Genomic DNA, 21,324 nt, shown 5'->3' with positions numbered 1-21,324 from the left:
GGGGACAGACAAGGTGCCCTGGGAGGGGACGGAGACCCTGGCTCAAGAGGGGACAAGGACCATGGGACAGGAGGGGACAGACTCCTTGCCTGGGAGGGAACAGTGACCACGGGGGCAGGAGGGGACAGACAAGGTGCCCTGGGGGGGGGGGGGGGGGGGGGAGACCCTGGCTCAGGAGGGGACAGTGCCCACGGGGACAGGAGGGGACAGCGCGGGTGCCAGGAGGGGACCGGCTGCGCGTGGCGGGCCGGGAGGGGGCCGGGCGGGTGGCAGCAGGCGGGGCAAGGTCGCCCCCCAGTGGCCATTGTGGCAACCGCCGCGGAGCCCGGCTCGGCAGCCGGCCACGACACCCCAAAAAGCCTCTCCCTCCTGGCCGGGGGCGGGGGGGGTGTTTGGGGATCCCGTACTACAGGGCAGCGGATGCTCTGGGGCAGAAGACCCCAGGAAGGGGGGAACGCGCGACCCCCAGCACCCCCTGCTCTGGGGAGGGTGGAGGTGAGACACCCCCGGCGATGGCCAGGCAAGTCCCCAAGGCTGTCCCCTCCTGCGGCGACCCATCAGGCCTGAGCTTTATTAAACCTAAGCCACGCTATTTTGTCCCCTAGGTCATTTTTACCATTTATTCTGCGGACCGAGCAGCCAGGTTTTCGTTTTCCGCGCTCGCAAGAGCACCCGCTTCTACTGGGGCAGCACGGGCAACCCGCCAGTGTCACCCCTTGTCACCCCACGCCACTTGAGACCCCGTGCGTCATCCGTAACCCCCTCTTCGGTGAGGCTGGGAGAGGGGGATGCTCCTCAAACCCCTTTTGCCTGCCCCATGCCCCGATGTCTGCCGCCTTTACCAGGGTGAAAGCGCCTTGTCCCTGTCCCTGGGGTGGCCGTGACTCATCGGGAGGCGGGTGAGACAATCTCGCCTTGAGCAAGGCCGACGGCAGGCGGGGGGGGGGGGGGGGGGAAATAAGAGCGAGGCCACCCTCACCTCCGTCCCCGCCACCCGCTCCCATGCTCGCCCGGGCTGCGTCCAAGCCGGGTGCTTTGCAGGGATGTCCCCTTGCCCGAGCCGGGGGCTGCCGTCGGGCTGGGGGGGTCATCACCTCCATCCCTCTGGCAACTCCTCAACCCTTCAACCAGTTGCCCGGTGACTGGCGAGCCGGCTGGCTCAACCTCTACCGATTCTGGCAAGAGGGCGGCTTCCATAACGTCCATCACATCATGGCTCGCAAGTTCCAGAAATTTGGGCCCATTTACAGGTGAGGCGGCGTCTGACCCCGGTTCCCCCCCTCTCCCCCGCTGCTCCCCAGCTCCAGCAGCCTTTCCATTCTGGGATGCTGCTATTCCCAACCCTGATCCAGGTGCGGAGAGAGGGGTTGGAAATAAGGGGGGTTGAGCTGCCGGAGCACCTCATCTCGCCGTGATGCCACTGTGAGGGGCGAGAGGGGAGACCTGCTTGTACCTTGCAGATGTTGGGAGGAGGGGGTGGCAGGGGGCTGGAGAGGGGCTATTCTCCCCCCCACCCCCTCGCCAGCACCCCCCTGTTGTACCTGCCTGAGCCCTGGGGGACTGATCCTGCCTGGTGCTGAGCCGCTGCATCCCCTGGGATGGGACGAGATTTTGGGGTGGTTGAATTTAAGGGTTGTGGTTGATCTGGGGAGGTGGAGGGGTCCGGGGTGGGGGAGGGTGGGAGGGTCAGGGTGCTGGTCTGAGCCCCCCTCCGCACCATGGCAGGGAGAAGCTGGGTGTCTACGAGAGCGTGAACATCATCAGCCCCCGGGATGCTGCCACCCTCTTCCAGGCGGAAGGGACACTGCCGGAGCGCTTCAGCGTGCCCCCCTGGGTGGCTTACCGCGACTACCGCAACAAGCCCTACGGCGTGCTCCTCAAGTGAGTCAGGGGGGCGGGGGGGTCCCCTAAAACCGGGGCCCCCCAGGTCCTATCACAGTAGCCTTCAGCACATTGGGAAGTTGGGGCATCAAGAGGTTGACGGGGACTTGTGCTCTGGGGGGTGGCATCCCCCGGGGTGTGTGTGTGTGTGTGCGGTGGATGGGGAGGGACACCGCTGACACCTCCCTCCACCGACTTTGGTGCCCCACAGGACAGGGGAGGCCTGGCGCTCGGACCGCCTGATGCTGAACAAGGAGGTGCTGTCGCCGGAGGTGGTGGAGGGTTTTGTGCCCCTGCTGAGCGAGGTGGGTGAGGACTTCATCCGGCGGGCACGAGCCCAGGTGTGGAAGAGCGGCCGGGAGCGCTGGACGGCCGACTTCACCCACGAGCTCTTCCGCTTTGCCCTGGAGTGTGAGTGTCAGGGGACTGGGCAACCCCCCCCACCCCACCGAAACCTGGGCTGAGTCCCTCTGAGACGTGTCCCTCCCGCAAAAAAAACACCTCTTTGCAGGATGCCCGAGATGGGCCACACGCTGCGTTTCCCCCAGCTTCATCCTCAGAGATGGGCAAAGCAGCTTCTCCCCCAAAGGCGTAGGGTCTAGAGGGATGTCCTCTCTCCAGACAAGTAGAAAGCAACTCAATGCTTCTGATAAAACAGCTTTTTATCATCAACTGGTCATCAAATGGTAGACAACTCTACCCAACAAGGGGTGCCTCCATGGCCCCATGATGCTCAGAGCCAGCAGGAGGCCAATCCAGGTCCCCACAGCCATGGAAAGGCTGGAGTTGGCCACGGGAGGGTGGAGGGGATGGGGACACGGAACGTCCTGGCCCAGTACCCTAATGAGTGCTGTGCTTGCAGCCGTGTGCCATGTGCTGTACGGGGAGCGGTTAGGGCTCCTCCAGGACTTTGTGGACCCCGAGGCGCAGCGCTTCATCGACGCTGTCACCCTGATGTTTCACACCACCTCACCCATGCTCTACCTGCCGCCCGCCCTCCTCCGCCACCTCAATGCCAAGACGTGGCGGGACCACGTTTGGGCCTGGGATGCCATCTTCACCCAGGGTGAGTGCTCCTCCTGCCCACACCTCCCTGTGTCACCCAAGGTCCCTTCGAGGACTTGGCTTCATGGTGCAGCCTCATCTCACCGGTGTGGAGACCTTCTCCTGGGTCCAGTCACCCAGTGCAGGGCCACCAAGGCCAGGAAGGCTTTCCACATCTGGATCTTGTGAGATGGAGCGGTGGGGAGCCATCCAGGAGCAATGAAGGGCAACTGGTGGGCATCACGTTGAGGGGAGTGGCTCTCCCAGAGGGGCTGTGGGCTTGGAGAGCTTTTGGCACCTGGGACAACCCTCCTGCAGGCACCCTGACCCCCCCACCCTCTGTGCCCGCCCAACCATTCCTGGGTCCCGCAGCAGGGACCGCAGTCCCAGGCTGCTGCAGGGACAACTGTGATGGAAAAGCCACCGACGTGGGGCAGCGACGTCCTAAGGTGCCACCTCTGGTGCCTCCCTCCTCCACCTGGGGGAGGAAGGCCATGCCCACCGTGTCTCCTTAGCGGACAAATGCATACAAAACGTCTACCGGGACCTGCGGCTGCAACGCAAGAGCACCAAGGAATACATGGGCATCCTCTGCAGCCTCATCATGCAGGACAAGCTGCCCTTGGATGACATCAAGGCCAGTGTCACCGAGATGATGGCGGGGGGGGTGGACACGGTAAGGAGCAGACAGGGTTGTTGGGCAGGGAGAAGGTCCTGGAGAAGGTCCTGGCTGGTGTTGAGCCTTTGCTCCTGCGCCCCCTGCTCCAGACGTCCATGACACTGCAGTGGGCCATGTTTGAGCTGGCGCGGTCCCCGGGCGTCCAGGAGCAGCTGCGGGCAGAGGTCCTGGCCGCCAAGCGAGAAGCAGCGGGGGACAGGGTGAAGATGCTGAAAACCGTCCGGCTGCTCAAAGCTGCCATCAAGGAGACGCTCAGGTGAGGAGGAGCCCCCCTGTGCCCTGAAAAACACCCCCAGCCCCTTCCCTCCCCAAATCGCCGGAGCTGCTGGGATGTCGTGCATCGAGGTGGGACGTGGGTGGGCCATGCTGTCCCCAAAATCAGGTGCGAGGGACCTGTCCTCCCCCCAGGCTGCACCCGGTGGCAGTGACCCTGCAGAGGTACACCACACAAGAGGTCATCCTCCAGGACTACTGCATCCCCCCCAAGGTGAGCACGGCCCCCGGGTCCGTCCTCACCCTGACCCGCTACACACGGGGCTCTGGGTAGAGGTGGGACCTGGAGGTGGGGGGTGACAAGGAGGGAGCATCCGGGGGGCTCATCCGGGGCTGGACCTGCACCGTGAGCCGCTGGCAGGGAGCCCAGCCCCATGGGACTGATCCTTCCCCCGCAGACGCTGGTGCAGGTCGGTCTGTACGCCATGGGCCGGGATGCTGAGGTCTTCCCCAAGCCGGAGCAGTTCAGCCCCCAGCGCTGGCTGGCAGCTGGCCCCAAGCACTTCAAGGGGTTGGGGTTCGGTTTTGGCCCCCGCCAGTGCCTGGGACGCCGGATCGCTGAGCTGGAGATGCAGCTCTTCCTCATGCACGTGAGCATCCCGCTGCTGGGGACACTGGGGACTGGAAGGGACCAGGGAGGTCGTGGCAAGTGGGTGTTGGTACCTCCGGCGTTTTCCAGACGCTTTTTTTTCCTCCTCCATCCCAGATCCTGGAGAACTTCAAGATCGAAACCATGAGAGTGGTGGAAGTCGGGACCAAGTTCGATCTCATCCTTATCCCGGACAAACCCATCTACCTGACCTTACGGCCGCTTGAGTCCCAGGCGTGAAAAGCCCCCTCTTGGGTGACACCCAGCCAGTCCCAGTTTTGGGGGGACATTCCCGACAGCCCGGCAGGCCGCTTGCTGCTCCTCACAGCCAGATTCCGTCCCGGAGGATGGGATGTGGGGGACGGCTGGGAAGTTTTCATGGCCACAGCCTTGCCTTGGCACATCTCTGCCTTCGCTCCAGCCCGCTCAAGGCTGCGCTTACGCCACGGGGGAGATAAACCAGAGCAACCCCATATCTCTGACCCCCCCCGTGGGGCGGGTGGGTGCTGCTGCACCCCTCCGGCTTCTCGGGGGTCCCCAGGTCACCCCCAAAAGGGGAATGCCGGGGACGGCGGCCGCACTCCCCCGACACCCTCCAACGTTTTGCTTCGCCTCCAATTTACTCCTGTCGTTTCGTCACGCGAAAAAGCACCAGCTCCTTTTTGGCAGCGTTCGGTTTCTTCGTCTCTCTCGCTGGGGAGGGGTTAGGGCAGGGGGGCCAGGGGCTGGGGTCTTCTCGAGGGAGCCATGGAGATGGCCGGCGGGCGCTGGTGGGGAATGGGAAAAGGTCTCGGGGAGCTACAAATCCACCTCCCGCCCCCCCGCCCCTTCCCCTTGGGGACATCCCCTGTGGATGAGAGCACTGCGATAAGGGGGTCTGGTGTCAGTGGGGGGGGGGGGGTATTGTGTCATCCTGGGGATGCTTGGGGAGGGGGGGTCCTGCCCACCTAGGTACCACCCTCCCGCCTTGCCCGTTGTCCTGTGGGGAAACTGAGGCAAATCCCCCTTGATGGGGCATGGAGATCCCACCACCACCCTCTCCACCAGCTGCCTGGCTGCAGTGGGACGGCCCTGAGCACCCCCTCCATCCCCCTGGCAGCGAACACCGGCTACTAACCCCCGTGTGGGGTGGCCCTGGTCCCTGCCCCCCCCTCCCCTGGGTGCTTACCGAGGTGGGGGCATGGGGGAATCCGTGCTCCCGCTCCAGCAGACGAGTGCCGAGATCCTGCTTCTCCCGTCCCCACCTCCTTGCCGCCTCCTCCAGCTGGGACAGACCCAAACCAGGCTGGTTTCTCTCCACGACATGGGGGCCGGAGGTGTCCCCCACTCTGGCCTGAAACCCCAGGCCCCCCCCCCACCAAGCGGGGTGCTGGAAGGTTGATGCCCACCTGCCTCTCCAGCACCCTCCCACGGGCTTGTGCCTCCTCCAGCTTGGCCAGCAGAGACAGTTTCTCCGCGTCCCCCAAAACACCCTGTGGGCCACGAGACGAGCAGGAGAGGGGAAAAGCACCACCAAATAACCCCCCCCTTCCCACCCCCAGCTCATGGGGGGAACAAGCCACGGGACTGGCTGTCACCCCACAGTGCTGGAGATGCCACCTAGGTGATGCCCCCAGCATGCCTGTTCACCCCCAAAGCATTGCTTTCTGGGGGTTCCACGGCTCTGCCCCCCATCCCGGCCCCATGTTCCCTTCCCCAGTCTCACCGGCAAAGCTGGGGGCTGTGGGGTGATGGGGGGCAAGGGGTGGTGGGGCCTCGCCAGCTCGTCCCGCAGCCTGTGGTTCTCCTCCAGCAGTGCAGCATACACCTTCCCAGAGAGGGCTTTGCCTGTGGGATGGGGTGGGGTGGCCACTGGGATGTGTCCTACACCCACTCCGCGCAGAGATGGGGGCTAGGAGCAAGCTCCCACCTCCCTCATGTCCAGGGATGGGTAATGGGGGGCTCTGGACCTCCTCTGATCCCCCAGCGCAAACCATCCAATGGTGCAAACCATCAGAAGGGGATGGCCACCAGCAGAGCCCAGCAGCTGTGTATGGCTCCACCCTGAGGGTCCCTGTCACCACTTGCACCCACCTGCCGGCTTCTCAGGGCTCCTGCCTGTCCCGGAGAGCTTCTCCTGCAGCACCCGCTCCATTGCCTCGATCACCTGTGGGAGAGAGCAAAACCATCCCCACGTCACCAGCTCAATGCAAGGCTGCGGTGACCATCACATCTCGCCAGTCACTGTGGTCCTGGGACCTGGTGATGCTCATGGAGGGGTGAGATGGGCCAGAGGGTCCCATCTGCTCCACAGATATGCCCCCAACCTGCCTTTCTTACCCCAGCCGCATGCCCCCCAAGTCACCTTCTCTTGCTGCCGCACTGTCTCCTCCAAGCCCTTCGTCTTGGCCACCTTCTCCTGGCACCTCCTCAGCGTGGCTTGCTGCTGCTGGTGGGCTCGCTGGAGCAGCACCAGGTCCTTCTCCTGGTCATTTTTCTGGGGGGGTGGAAGGGGAAAAACCCCCAGGGACCTCTGTGCTGACCCTCAAGCCTTGGGGCATTGTTTGTAGGGCTGGGACAGCCTCATGGTGGAGGTTTTGGGGCTCTCAGGCACTTTCTTGGCTATGGGGATGTCGTGATGCTCTCCCTGCTCCCCCACTGCTCCTCCACTCCCACCCCATCCCTTGGGCAGCCCCTGCCCGCTTCTGCCGGTATCCGCACCCGGATCAGCTCGTTCTGCAGCTGTTGGACGCGGTCCTTCAGCCTCCTCATCTCCGCCGTGCTGGCTGCAAGCTTGCGCTTGAGGGTGTCTGCAACAGCCGGTGCCACATGCTCGTCACCTGGCCAGGGGATGGCGCGGTCGCCCCCGCTGCACCAGGGAGAGGGGTGTCCCCCAATTTCCACCTCCCCCTTCCCCATCACGCACTGAGCCTATCCAGCAGCTCCTCCCGTGTCATGACATCCAGGTCCACGTCGGCGAGCAGAGTGTGGCCCAGCTCCTCCTGCAAGGCCAGGCTGTGCCGCAGGTGCCCGTTCTCCACCTCTAGGCTGGTGACACGCTGGCGCAGGGACAGGAGGTCCCCCGCCATCCGCTTCAGTGCCAGGTGGTAGCTGCCTATCTCCTGCCAGCCCAAAGCAGAGCTGCTGGCACCCCGCTGCCGGCACCCCGCTGCCAGCCAGGGCTCCCTCCAGCACCAAGAGCTCAGCTGAGGATATTTGTCTTAAGAGTCAGAACCACCATGGAGGAGCCAAGAAGCACCCAGGTTTTCCCCTCCTCTTGCAACCTCCATCCTTCTCTTCCCCATCCATCCATCCATCCATCCATCCATCCATCCATCCATCCATCCATCCTTCTCTTCCCCATCCATCCTTCTCCAACTATTCTTCTCCAGCCATCTATCCTTCTCTTCTCTAGCCATCCATCCTTCCATTCTCCAACCATCCATCCATCCATCCATCCATCCATCCATCCATCCATCCAATCCATCCATTTATCCTTCTCTTCTCCAACCATCCATCCATCCATCCATCCATCCATCCATCCATCCATCCATCCTTCTCTTCTCCATCCATCCATCCATCCATCCATCCATTTATCCTTCTCTTCTCCAACCATCCATCCTTCTGCTCTCCAAGCATCCATCCATCCATCCATCCATCCATCCATCCATCCATCCTTCTCCAATCATCCATCCTTCTCTCCTGTCCCTCCAAACCTTCTTTCCACCTGCCCACCTCTCCCTCCAACCGGCATTTCTCCCTCTCTCCCTATCGCCCCCTTGATGGAAAAACAACTCTCCCAAGGACGTGGTGTGGAGCAGGGTCGGAGTGGGCGGTCACCCTCAAGCTCTGAGCCTTACGGGGCTTTGCAGGTCTTTAGAAGAAGGGAGGTGGTGAAGAATAATGGAGGGATGAATGTTTTATACAGATGAGCCGGGGGTTATTTTAGCACCCGTGTGGCTGGGGTGACGCTGGGGGGAAATAATTCCCCAAGGATTTGCATCTTCTCAGGCTGAGCCTCCTGAATCCTTCCCTGCCATGCTGAGCTGCAGAAAGGATCCTGGCAGCGGGGACCTTGGATGGGGAAAGCCACGTGCCTCGAGCTCCCCCGGCCCCCCGCTCCCAGCCTTGGGGATGGCCTTGGCGGCGGGCAGGGGGGAGGGCAGGGCACGGGGAGGGGGTGCAGCAGCATCACGCAGCCTTGGGGAAGGGGGGGAAGGGGAGGGGGCAGGTGCAGCTAGAGGCTCAGCTCCTTCCTCCCCATGTGCTGTTTCGGTTTCTGCCCAAGATAAAGCCCCCTCCAACCAAAGTCGAGGGCTGACCCTGCCCAAGACCTTCACTCACTGGCAGCGTAGAGCTGACGGCAGCCTGGCTTCCATCCCCAAGGGAGCCAGGACCCGCCTCAGGGACACTGCTGTCCCCCCGGTGTCCCCAGTGTCCCCCGCGCCTCCTGTCTCCCCAGAACTCACTGGCTCCTGCTGGCGCCCGATGAACTCCTGGGACCTGCGGAGCAGAGAGTGGGGGACACCCTTGGCCAGCTGCTCCTGACAGAGTGAAACACCGGCAAAGCCTTGGCCAGGCGACCCTCCGTAGGAGACGGGAGCCTGCTTGGGGTGCTGGGGGGCAAGGCACGTGCTGGCGGAGATGGGGGTGCAGGGAGGGCGGGAGCCTGGTGGAGATGAGAAGGAAAATTGGCAGCGATGGGGGCAGGAGGAGAAGCTGCTGGGGAAAACGTGGGGAGAATGGAGAAAGGAGGAAACCACCCCGAGGGGGATGAGAAGAAGGAGCAAAGAGGAGGGCTGCAAAACTGGCATGGCCCCTGTACCTCCGCTCCTCTGACAGTGTTCCCGTCCCACGTGGGAATGGCTGTTTTCCGGGCAGGATGCGGGCCACAGCGTCAGCTGCTGGGAGGGACACATCCTCTCGATGAAGCTAGCAGGAGACATCAGAGCAGAGGGTGAGGATGAGGACCAGGCTGGGGAAAGCCCTCAGAGAGGAGCAGCAAGCTCCTTCAGCCCCTTCCTCATGGCCAGGAGCAGCTCTCCTGGCTTTCACCTGGGGCAAAACACCGTGCTTTGGGGTCAGGATCCAGCCTTGCCCCCAAAACCTCTGGCATTGCTGGCTGTGATGCTTCAGGCAACACCCTTTGGGGATCAGATGCAACATCATGTGGCCACAGGGATTGGGAGACCTTCTGTTGAGGATGGGGACACTTGGAAACACCTGGCTTTGGTTGCCCAGGGAAGTTGTGGGTGTCCCTTCCCTGAAGGTGTCAAGGCCAGGTTGGACAGGGCTTTGAGTGACCTGGTCCGGTGGGAGGTGTCCCTGCCCAGGGCAGGGGGGTTGGAACGAGATGATCTTTAAGGTCCCTTCCAACGCAAACCATTCCATGAGTCTATAATTCTTTGATCATCTCATGACTGGACTATGAGAGGGATGGGGGGAAATCTAGCTACGATCAAAAGCAACCCCAATCACGCGCTGTCCCTGTAACGGGGACCACTGGGTCCTCAGCTCCCGTTGGTGACACCAGCAAGGCGGTGACGTCCCCCTCCCCCCCTGCCGCCCCCCCAGCACTCACAGTGGAGGAGAAGGGTCTGTAGTACAGCATCATCCCCACGCCTGGTGCCCCCGGCACCCCCTCCCGGCAGCCAGCCCTGCCCGCCGGCAGGTTGCCAGGCTCTGGTGCCCCAAACAAACTCGGTCACCCCCGGGCAAACATCCTGTCCCCACGTCTCCGCCCGGCCAGTGGACTTACAGCGATGCTGGGGGGTTGTAGCATGAGGAAAAGCTGTTTTTTTTCCCAGGCCTTTTCTGCTGGCAAAGGGATTTAGGTGGCGTGGGGGCTCCCGGCAGCCTGGCCCGCCGGCGGTTGTTGCTACAACACAACCTCCTCTTAGCAACTCCTCCCCGCAGCGGCTCAGCACCTAAAATCACCCGGCTGCACCCAAAACAGCTGCATTCCTGGGGCAGGTGGCTGGCTCTGCTGCTCCCCACCCCGGGGCGTCCGCATCTCTTCCCCTTCGGCATCCCCCTGACCACGGCGCATCCCATTGCCGCTTCCAAAGCCCATCGGGGACAACAGCAGTGCCGCCTGCCCGCGCTCCCCTTGGAGACACCAGCCCCTCGCTGTCCCCAGCCCTCCCTCCCCAGCCCCACTTTCAGCCACCGTGGCTTTATCTCCTGCTCTCCACAACGCAGACACCAAGGAGGGGACTCGGTGGCAGCCGCCGCCGGGTCCCAGCGGGGCTAGGTTGCTCTGGCGGTGACAGCACCTCATTTCCATGCCTTGGATGAGGGCACGGAAACGCTCTCCCTTCCCAGCACGCTCCTCTGAATGTCTCAAATGCTCAATTAACTTCTGAGGACCCAACACCTTGGAGAAGCCGGGCGGCATCGGGCTTCAGCTCTGCCTTGGGGTTTGGCCTGATCCTGAGTGGAGAACAATCCACCGATCAAACCCTGCTTTCATCCCAAGATTGAATTTGTAGTTTTAAGGGCAAAGGGTGCTCAGCTCCAACCGGTCCTGTCCCCTTTTTGGGGTACCCACACCCAAGACACCCAAGAGGCTCCTGTGCCTCCCACCCGCTGCGGCATCCCGCGTCCGCCTCTCCATCGACATTTGTTAAGAAACAAAGGGGCCGGTGTCGGTCGATGGAGCCCCTCGATTCCTCGTCCTGTGCCATCAATTTTTCATCAAAGAGCCGGTGGGAAGCACGCAATTATCTACTCCATCAATAATGCACGGGACCGCACTCGGCTCGCCCAGGCTGGGCAGCTGCTTTCCCTGCCTGCCCTGGAAGACACTGGGTTCAACCGGGGCTTTTCTAAGCTCAGACACCACCTGCAGAGGCTGGAAAAGCATTCCCAGCCTTTAGTCCCAACCCAAGGCTGCTCGGATTGTCCCATGTTTCTGCCTGCACGTGTCCCAGCTCCCGCTCCCTGTGGGCAGCATCACCCCGGTGCTGCCTCTGGGGACGGGGGCAGAGTTAAGGGTATTTGAAAACATTTTCCCCTGCACCTCCTTTCTCAAATCCACTGGGAGATAGCTGCGGCTCTCCTTCCTGCAGGGGTCCGGGATGAAAGGCTGGGAATCCATGTCTGAAACAATGGAAGCTTTGAAACTCCTGGCACTCGCTATTTATTTTTTAATTTATTTTTTTTTCCCTCCCCATCATTTCCAAGCCTCTGAAGCTTTCCCTGCCTTTAGAGCTTTTCATCCGCCCCGACAAGTCGCCCCTCTCCTTCCCGTATTTGCTTAGGCCAAGATTTGTTTTGTTTTGTTTTTTTTATTTACTTAACAAATTGCTCGAGATGCTTTGATGTCTCCGATTAGCTTGAATCGATTCATCTCCAGATGGGCGACGGAGCAATGCGAGGAGGGGGAAGCTGGCAATAAACCTCTGCGGGAGGCAGGTGGGCAGCCCATGGGGCCAAAAATGGCTCAAATAGGGTACGCCAGAGGATGCTGCACCCACACGGCACGGCCTGACCCCGGTCCTGGCCAGGGAGGGGACGGCAACGCAGCCCGGAGAGAAGCTGAGGACGGGACTACTCGTTTCACTTGTGAGCACGGAAGCATTGGAGTCCCTGGCAGCGCAACCGCCTCTTCTGCAGCACAGTCTCCCTCCAGCCCGACAAATGACACGGCCCTGGTTGAGTATTAAGCCCGATTCCTTAATTGTTACGAAGATGGGATAAGCTCAGATTTACATATCTGAGAAAAAAAAAATAAATTGCTGCAGCAGTTTAGGAAGATCAGAGGGAAAAAAAAAAAATCCCATTTCCCCCTCTTTTCTGTAACAAAAGCTCATGAAACCATCAGGAGATAATGACGCCTTCATTTGCTTTGCCCAATTCCCCTCATCGATCTTACCCGCCCCCTTGGGACATGGGTAGCGGGATTCGGGGGGGCGGGGGGATGTCAGGTCATGTACGCGGGACCCAAACCCACCCTCAGCCCAGCACCTGGGTGGGCAGATCAGAGGGTCAACTGTTTGGTTTGTTTTTTTTTTCCCCTCACCTTCCAAAATCAAAGCGTTTCCCTGGAGAAACCCAACCCCCGGGGGATTTACAGGTTTCCCCCCGCCCCCACCAAGGGAAATATGGAGATTTTCAGCCCGGCCCCTCTCCACGCACACCTTGGCCGGCGCAAGGCAGCAAATAAACGGGGTTTTATCTGATTAAACCCAGGCTGAACTCCCTTCCCGTGCAGTGGGGCTTGGGGAAGGGGTAGGGGGGAAGCCGTGCTGGGGAGGGGGTGTATATTAGCCAAAGCATTACAATTCAATTTAAGAGTTAATTGGATTGCATTGAAAAGCGCTTCATCTGAGCCGAGTTCGATTTAATAGACACACCGCATCTTCCGCTCCCTTCCCAGCTGGGATGATGATTTTTAGGGCGGGCGATTACCATCGCTATCCGGCTCCAGGCCCAGCTGCCAGCTGCTGATATCGTGTCGGACAAGGAAATAAAAGCCTCTGGATTACACTGGATAACTCGGGGAGGCAAGAGGCTGGGTGGAGAGACGGCTGCTCCTCGGGCTCCCACCCGCCTGCCTGCTTCTTCAAGATAAGGCTCAAGAAAGCAGGCGTGCCACCAGCAGCAGGGACTGCGAGTCCTCTGTGAGTCGCTGCTGGTTTATTTTGCTCAAAGGAAAAGGAAAAAAAAAAAAAAAGAAGAAAAAAAATAGGGGAAAAAAGAGAAGGAAAAAAGAAAAAGAAACAAAAGAAAGAAAAAAGAAAAAGAAAATAAAAATAAAAAAGAAACAAAAGAAAGAAAAAAGAAACAAAAGAAAGAAAAAAGAAGAAAGAAGAGAAAAGAGGAAAAAGAAAAGAAAGGAAGAAAAAGGAAAAACAAAAAAGAAACGAAAGAAAAAAGAGAAAAGAAAAAGGAAAAAGAAGTAAGAAGAAAAAAGACAAACCAGAAAAAAGAAAGAAAAAGGCAAAGAGAAAAAAGGAAAAAGAAAGAAAAAAGAAAAAAGGAAAAAGAAAAATAAAAGAAAGGAAAAAAAAAAGAAAATCAGCATCTAGGAAGAGGTGGGATGACTTTTGAGAGCAAACTCCTGCTGAGTCAGCACCTGGCTCCTGCGAAAACAATTTTTCTCCCATCTCACGGCACGGGGCTGCTTTTGGGAGGGATGGGGACAGCTGGAGAGATGTCCCCAAGTGATGTCCTGCTACTCGTAGTGAGCAGGGGGAAGGGGGGCTCAGCAGAGCCTCCCAGGATGGGTCTCTCCTCCCAGCATGGGGCAGAGCACCCCCCAGAGCCGCTGCCCTCCCCTGACCACAAACTGGGGCCAGATCTAAAAAAAAAACCCCTCCTGAGATCAAAAAATGAGGGAAACAGGTTACGATCGTTACCCCCCGGGTTCCCCGCTGGGTCTTTGCAGGTTTGTTTGTTTTTTTTTTCCCTCCTAGGAAAACATCCTCATCTGTGTTTTAAGATAAACACATTTCCAGCAGCTGGAGATGTGAAGAAGTGGAGAAATACCACCAAAAAAACCCCAGTACCAGCAGGAGACATGGCAGCGCTTGGCAGCTCCCCAAAGGGTCTGTTTTCCAAGCGTATCTTTTGAAAAAGTTAAATACCAAGTTAAATACCTTAGCCCTACACTCTCGAAGAGTTTTCATCCCCTGGCTTGGAAAAATCATCGGCTGCAGAGGGATAAAACCCCAGTGTTCCCATCACCTCTGGTGACCGGCGCTGCCGTGACTTGCCCTTGGCCTGGCAGGCGGTTTATTGCCGGCGCTGGGGCCGTCCATTTTAGTGTTTGCTTATGTATTGACTCGCTTTGCTTATAAAAAAGCCCCTCGCGTTTCAGCAGCGAGCATAAATCCATCGACACCCCCAAGCCCAGCGCCGCGCGGCACCCACCGCCCTCAGCATCTTCCTCCCCCCGGCCATCAGGCCCCATCCTTCATTAATTAGCGCCGGGAAAGGCTGTGAAGTCACCAAACGAGGACGGATGAGCTACGTTCACTGAGGGTTTAGTAACGCTGCCGGGGCTGGGTTGGAGTAAGACACACAAGGGCACACACATGCCGGAGCACACACCCCCAAATACACAAAAAACGGTATTTTGGAGTTTTCTCTTTTTTTTTTTTTCCTGACCTGGCTCACTGCCCCAGTCCATACTCCCCGCAGCCACCCAATCCTGAGCAGGAGAACCACGTGTGAAACCCACCAAACCCAAACCCTTTCCCACCCCTGCCTGGAGCCTGGACTCCCAAAAAAAAACCAAAAAAACCCCTCATGCAAAGTAACCGTGACCCTCAGGCCATTTGCAACCCCCCCAAATCCAGCCTCCCCCAACCCTCCGCCATCGGGTCCCTGCCCCTCCAGCACCCTCCGCTGCCCTGCAAAAACCATGCCCCTCTGTCCCCCCTCCTCGCCATCCCACCTCACCCCATCTTGCCCCTAAGAAAACAGCGTTTTCAGCTGGTTTTACTCTTCCAGTCAGGATGGAAACAGGGACCGGGGGATTGCAAGCAGATTTGGGGTGGCTGGGAGGCTTCTGCTATGCCATAAATAAATCTCATCAAGAACCTCTCCCCGCCTTGTGCCTGCAGGTGCCCCCAGCTGTGCCCCGGTGTCACGCAGAAGGGGGACGGGGACCCACCCTCGGCATCTTTGCGCCCCAGGGTCATCATCACGGAGGGGGAAAAGCTAATTAAATAACGGGGGAAGCAAATTGCTGGATCCTTAATCTCCTTGGGAAGTAAGACAGGCGTAAATATCGTCTGGGATCACATTAGCTGATTTATGGGCCACTTCTATTAATTGGCTTAATCCTGTGTAACGAGCATGCTGGGGACACCCACCCAGCCCTGAGCCTGGTGCCTGTGGGTGCTCGGGCACCCATGGGTGTCCGGCCTACCGGCAAACCTAACCGAGCCTCACCCGGGGCCAGGGCATCGAGCATCCCCATCCCAGCCTTGCCACCGCTCCTGCCTTCATCCCTCCCGGCCCTGGGGAAGAGGAGCAGCCACCCTGGGTACCAAACTGAAGCCCGGCTGGACCCGCTGCTGGATTTCGGCTGGCGTTTAAGCTTCCAGTTTAAAAATAAACTCTAGAATAAATCCCTTCCCGTGGGAAGGGTGTTTCGGGAGCCGTGTGGAGCTGCTCCTGCGGAGGCCGGGCGCCGGCAGGGCGGTGGGGCCGGCGCTAGATGGGGCTGCAGCCGCGTTCGGGGCCGGCCGGCAGCCGCGGGGAGCCGGGGAGCGGGGCCGCAGCCTCCCCGGCCCTTGCGGCAGCCTTCTGCCCTGCAGCACCCTCGGTCCCTGCAGCTTCTTCACCCCGTGCTGCAGCACCTTCATCCTCTTGCAGCGCCTTCACCCCCTGCAGCATCCTTTTCCCTCGCAGCATCCTCACCCTTCGTATCCCCCTCTCCCCTCGCAGCACCCTCAGCCCTTGTAGCACCTTCACCTTTCTCAGCACCTTCTCCTTTTGCCCCACACTTGTTCCTTGCAGCACCTTTACCCCTTGCAGCACCTTCACCCCTTGCAGCATCGTCACCTCTTGCAGCAGCCTCTCCCCTTGCTGCACCCTTGTTCCTTGCAGCACCCTCTCCCTTTGCAGCACCATTGTTCCTTGCAGCATCGTCACCTCTTGCAGCACCCTTGACCCTTGTAGCACCTTCTCCCCATGCACCATCCTTTTTCCTTGCAGCATCCTCATCCTTCGCATCCCCCTTTCCCCTCGCAGCACCCTCTCCCCTCGCAGCACCCTCGGCCCTTGTCGCATCTTCACCCCTTGCAGCACCCTCTCCCCTTGCAACACCTTTGTTCCTTGCAGCACCCTTGTTCCTTGCAGCGTCACCTCTTGCAGCACCCTCTCCCTTTGCAGCACCCTTGTTCCTTGCAGCACCTTCACCCTTTGCAACATCGTCACCTCTTGCAGCACCTTCGGCCCTTGTAGCACCTTCTCCCCATGCACCATCCTTTTTCCTTGCAGCATCCTCATCTTTGCATCCTGCTCTCCCCTCACAGCACCCTTTTCCCTTGCAGCACCCTCAGCCCTTGTGGCATCTTCACCCCTTGCAGCACCTTCACCTCTTGCAGCACCTTTTCCCCATGCACCATCCTTTTCCCTTGCAGCACCCTCATACTCCACATTCCCGTCTCCCCTCCCAGCACCCTCTCCCCTTGCAGAATCTTCTCCCTTCACAGCACCCTCTCTCCTTACAGCACCCTCATCCTTTGCATCCCCCTCACATTCCCCTCGCCCCTTGCCAGGCACAAGTCCAGAGGAGCTGCGAGGGGGCCGTGCTGTGCTGGGGGTCCCCTCCCAGCTAGCCGAGGCAGAAGGCCTCACTCAGAGGGTGCAGAACCCCCCATCTTCCTCAGAGCTCACCCAGCAGCTGGAAATGGGTCCAGCAAGGGGGTCCCAATGCTGCTGGCAAGCAAAACTTCCTGTCTCCCCCCCCCCCCACCAACTGCTCTACCACCCCACAGTGCATTTTGGGGGGACAATCTGCACATCTGGGCTCTCATCTTACATGGTGGAGCTGATGGCGCCCGTGCAGCATGGGAACAAAATGCCAGCAAGGGAACCAAAAACGACATTTACTTCTCCCAGCCCCACGAGAGGCCCTTTGGCTTGTAACCACCCCCCCACCCCCGGCGCCGACAAGGTCAGGGAAATATGGGTGATGGGAGAGGGCAGAGAAAGGCTTGAAGAAGAAGCAAATGTTTGAAGAGGTTGGAGAAAATGCCCCCCCCCCCAATCGTTAAGTGCTGCTTGTAAATTATTCATCGACTGGTAAGAGAGGCGCAAATCTATTCAGCGAGAGGGCAGAAGGGTAGGAAAACACGGTTGGGCTCAGCCCGGCGTAAACCCCAGCCTAAGGACAGAGCAAAAACCAGCCCCAAACCTCTGTAAACACAAGGTGGGGGTCTAACATCCCAGCACCAACCTTCACGGAGGCTTTTCTGCCTCCGTGGGGCCGGGGCAGGGAAGGGTTACCCCGTCTCTGGTAATATTCCTCATTGCTTTGTTTTCCTCGCTACCCCCCCCCCCCAACTTTTTAATGAAGTCGTTAACGAGCAGATCCTGAGTGGGACCTCCAAAGCCGCAGGGTGAGGATGGGGATCCGGGTTTGATCAGCCAGAGCGGAGTGGGAAGAAGTGACAGGGCTGTGATCAGCCCAGTGTTTCCGCCCCCATCCCTGTAAGAACCTCCCCCCCCTAGCCCCAGACCCCGCTGTCATGTCCCGGCTCCCTCCCGCACACACGCTCCATTAGTAGGGTGTCAGCCCTGATTCCCAGGGTTGTCAGGAGATGGGCTTTCCAGGACTTTCCGAGCAAATCCCCCCCTCTGCGTTGCAATGCAAGCAGAGTGAAAATAATTTGTGCTTTAGGGGGAAGGAGAAAAAAAAAAAAAAAAAAAAAAAAGCAAAAGAAAGAAAACGGCTGTCAAAGGTTGGGGAGTAAAAAAAAATAAAATAATCCTACCAGCAATGCTTTCTAGCGTTTTTAGCCAGAAAAAGATAAGCTGCCTGAGCAGGGCAGAGGTGCCCAAGGCTTGTGCAAACCCTTTCTGGCCTCCCGTTGCTTCGCTCAGGCTTTAAAATTGGATGCTGGAAGCATCTTTGGGACCACTTCCTACCCTGTCTGGCTTTATCGACATAGGGATGCTCTTGTGAGGATACTGCAAGCTGGATTCGAGGCTGCTGGGGGCACCGGAACAAGCGAAAGGCAAAGCCGGGGGTGAAAAAGCATTGCACGGACCACGCGGAGACGGCAGGGCCAGATCCTGCGCAGCTCTGAAGGGTGTTGGGGCTTCTCTAGAGCCCCCCAGGGCAATTCGGTCCATCAATTTTGAACCTTGCGTCCTCATCGCATTGAAGCTGTGCCGTGGTACCCGCCTCCACACGCCCCATTACAGGTTTCTATTAGGCTGGGCATAAAGCAGCCGCCGTGGCCGCGGAAAAGGAAGCAATAAAGCTCAGTGGATTGGAGGAATTAAAACAGCTGGAGGAAAAAAAAAATAAAATAGCTCTTCTGTATTTTTATGGTGTTTTTTTTTTCTTTTTATTGCTAATTTTCTTCCCTGCTTTTGCAGCCTGAACGACAGGGAAGAGGGATTGGGTGGAAGGTGGGGGTTTGGGCAGCTCAGGGCCCCTCCGCCTCCTCCCTCCCATCCATTTAATAAGCAGAATTTAGGTTTAACGACCTGTTATTTTTAAAGCCAGATGGCTTAAAGTACAGGAAGATATTAGGACCGCAAGGGCCAGGTTTGAATTCATCCAAGGGCTCCATTTATAAATACAAAGGGCTGGAGGAGGAGACCAGCTGCCGTATTTATTTTTTTTTCCTGGAGCCGAAAGGTATGAGCTGGAGGTGCCAGGGGTCTCCGGCGTAACGCAGCGGTAATAGGAGAGAATTTGCTAAATGGATTTGGGACGGAGCAGGCAAATGGAAGCTGGTGCACCCAGGCTGCTCCGGCGAGCGCCGCCCCCAGCCGGATGACGGGATGCCGTCCCCTCTCCAGCCCTGAAACAGCCGGGGACCAGGGATGCGACCACCCATGGAAAGTCTCCTCCGTGGGCACGACACGAGAAATTATTGGTACAACCAGGCTACAGAAAAAACCCACAGCTTCCAGCAAGGCGTACATTGGAAGAGAGGTTACAATTTGGGATTTATGCCAGTTTTTTGCCATTACCAAGCAGGGCGCACGCCTTCACGGCGGCTGGCAGGGTGATGCCGTGGGTAGGGTGTTGGTACGGCATCACCAGCTGCTCTCATGGGTTCTTACCTGGTGATAAAATGGGCGCAGGGGGGCTGCCCGCTGCTCTTCTTCCCTCTCGGTCATGCCGGTGGTGGTGACATCCAGGCTGGGAAGGGCATCGCTGCCTGACGGGGTCAGGAAGGCCGCCGGTCTCTGGGAAGGGAGATGCAACGGTCTGTGGGATGGATGGATGTAGGAACAGGGGCAAGGAGGGGCCTTGCCACTGAGCTGCCCACCCGCATGTCCCCTGGCCCACCATCCACGTCCCCAGTATGCCACCAGGACTGCAGCGAGCGTGGGTTGGCCACACTCATCTTTGCAAGGGGAGCTTTGGGCTGAGAGGGAATCCCCGGACCCACAAGGCGAGGAGGGAGAGGAGGAGGAGGAGGAGGCAGTCCTTCACCCTCAAGCCTGTGTCGGTGGAAATAGAAGGTCTGTGCCCAGCTCGGCCAATCTCTCCCTTCCCCAGGTGGGCAGGAGGTGGGTACCCAGGTCCTTCGGGGGCAAAGGGATGCTAAAAGCCACTTTGCCGCCTGGTGCCTGGGGGATGAGGCATCTCCGGCACCCCGGCACCCCCCGCCAGACCCCCTGCCAGACGCTGCCGGCAGCAGTAATGTGATTTCCCTGCCCCTCATTTCCCGCGCCCGGTTCTGCGCTCCCCGCTCTCCTCCCGCCAGCCTGGCTTTTATAGACTCCCCTCTAATCCGGTTAGAAGGGGAAGTCAGAGATAATGGAATAAACGATGGAGTCCGCGCGCTCCTCGCTGCCGCTTGCGATGGCGAGGTCGCGGACGGGGACCCTCGCCCTGGCCTGGCCATCCCGGCTCCCAGTATCCGGGTGGATTTGGGTGATGGGGACCTGCCGTGCCGCTGGGATCCTTGCATCCAGGCATGGCACTCTGACACCCACCTATTTCACCTCCTGAGGGCCGGGGACCGTGACCCAGTAAATATTTGGTTCCCCCCCTACCCTCCCCAACCTCGCAGATGCTCACTTCGCCTTGCCAGCCGAGCGATCAGGCCAGGGGCCCTCGCCAAATTAGCTGTGGGCATGGGCAGCGGCAAAATGGCCCTCGTCGGGTATTACTCCGTGCCTGAGCCCGGCCTCGCCTCGTTAGTGTGGCTAACGAGGGCGGTGATCATCCCCCCTCTCTCCTGCAGCAGGGAGGATGAGGAGGTGTCCGGAGGCGTCCCCGTGCCCTTCCCCGTCGCTGCCTCATTAACACCATCAGCATCACTGTCCCTTGTGCCGCCGCTTTTCATTACGCTGCCGGCCCCGACCTCAACCGAGCTCCTCCAGCATCAAAGCCGGGGTGAAGATGCCCCCCCCCGGCCCTTCCCTGGCCCCACCACTCTGTCCCCCCTCCACCTCCACCTCCCCGGGGACCGCCATCATGCAAAATGCAACAGTTTAGGATCTGCTTGCAATTACCGGGGGCCGGCGTACAGCTGCTGCCCGCCGCCCCACAGCCGTGGCCAGGCCGGCCCCGTCGCCATTGCCCACCGGAGAGCTGCTCGCCGGAGCGCACGTGCTCTTAATTCAATTAGCGCTGCCCTGAACACTCCCCTGGGACACCGGCGGGTGGAAACCAACAAATTCTCTTAACGAAGACATTCCCTGCCTTTTTTTTTTTTTTCGTTCCTCCCTGGTTTGACTCTTCCCGGCTAACGATGCTCCTGGCCAGCAGCGATGCCATAAAGCCTCTTGCAATGTTGCCATGCAAGAAGAGGGGTAAGAGGGTGATGTGGTTGATTGACGGGTGTCAATCAAGAGCTGGCAAGAAGGAGCTGTGCCTAAAGCCTCCGGAGGGTTTGCCGACTCACCAGGACAAGATGCTCAGCAGGGAAGGGCGATCCTCCCCCATAATAAGCCTTTCACCCCCCGCGATGTGTTTTGGGGATAAAAATCCCCCATTTTGATGCTCACGGAGGACAAACCTGGCCAGACAGGCTGAGATAACCGACGCGGCGATTGCCCCCTTCCCAACCAATTGTAAACCCTTTTTTTTTTTTTTTTATTTTTTTTTTTTCACCAGCCCAAAAAGGGTTTGATGGCCGGGCTGGCACGGTGACAATTTACACCCCGGCGCTGTGACAATTTCTGCCAGGCGCCGATCTGCTTCTGCTTTTAAATGGCAGCAATTACA

General features: G+C 59.1%; 2 protein-coding genes across 2 annotated transcripts in view; one reads left to right on the top strand and one right to left on the bottom strand.

The window, feature by feature from the left end:
* The first annotated feature begins 360 nt into the window (after positions 1-360).
* On the top strand, positions 361-5,127 carry LOC128915228 (cholesterol side-chain cleavage enzyme, mitochondrial). Its single transcript, XM_054215317.1, has 10 exons — positions 361-495; positions 1,042-1,250; positions 1,726-1,881; positions 2,093-2,292; positions 2,744-2,947; positions 3,441-3,601; positions 3,694-3,860; positions 4,013-4,091; positions 4,276-4,467; positions 4,584-5,127. The coding sequence occupies exons 1-10, from the start codon at positions 421-423 to the stop codon at positions 4,704-4,706; spliced, it is 1,566 nt and encodes a 521-aa protein (XP_054071292.1). The 5' UTR covers positions 361-420; the 3' UTR covers positions 4,707-5,127.
* Positions 5,092-21,324, bottom strand: part of CCDC33 (coiled-coil domain containing 33) — a 47,209-nt gene continuing 30,976 nt past the window's right edge. The window contains exons 13-24 of the mRNA XM_054215316.1: positions 19,206-19,331; positions 9,271-9,377; positions 8,856-8,948; positions 8,790-8,817; positions 7,372-7,567; positions 7,167-7,255; positions 6,811-6,942; positions 6,540-6,612; positions 6,172-6,293; positions 5,855-5,938; positions 5,635-5,730; positions 5,092-5,233 (exon numbers count right to left, since the gene is read on the bottom strand). Coding sequence (XP_054071291.1) covers positions 5,171-5,233; positions 5,635-5,730; positions 5,855-5,938; positions 6,172-6,293; positions 6,540-6,612; positions 6,811-6,942; positions 7,167-7,255; positions 7,372-7,567; positions 8,790-8,817; positions 8,856-8,948; positions 9,271-9,377; positions 19,206-19,331 — 1,209 coding nt within the window. The 3' untranslated portion in view covers positions 5,092-5,170. The remainder of the gene's footprint in view (positions 5,234-5,634; positions 5,731-5,854; positions 5,939-6,171; positions 6,294-6,539; positions 6,613-6,810; positions 6,943-7,166; positions 7,256-7,371; positions 7,568-8,789; positions 8,818-8,855; positions 8,949-9,270; positions 9,378-19,205; positions 19,332-21,324) is intronic.

Source organism: Rissa tridactyla, chromosome 9 (assembly GCF_028500815.1).
Source record: "Rissa tridactyla isolate bRisTri1 chromosome 9, bRisTri1.patW.cur.20221130, whole genome shotgun sequence".
NCBI classification, from domain to species: domain Eukaryota; kingdom Metazoa; phylum Chordata; class Aves; order Charadriiformes; family Laridae; genus Rissa; species Rissa tridactyla.
This window is presented reverse-complemented; position numbering and strand designations above follow the sequence as displayed.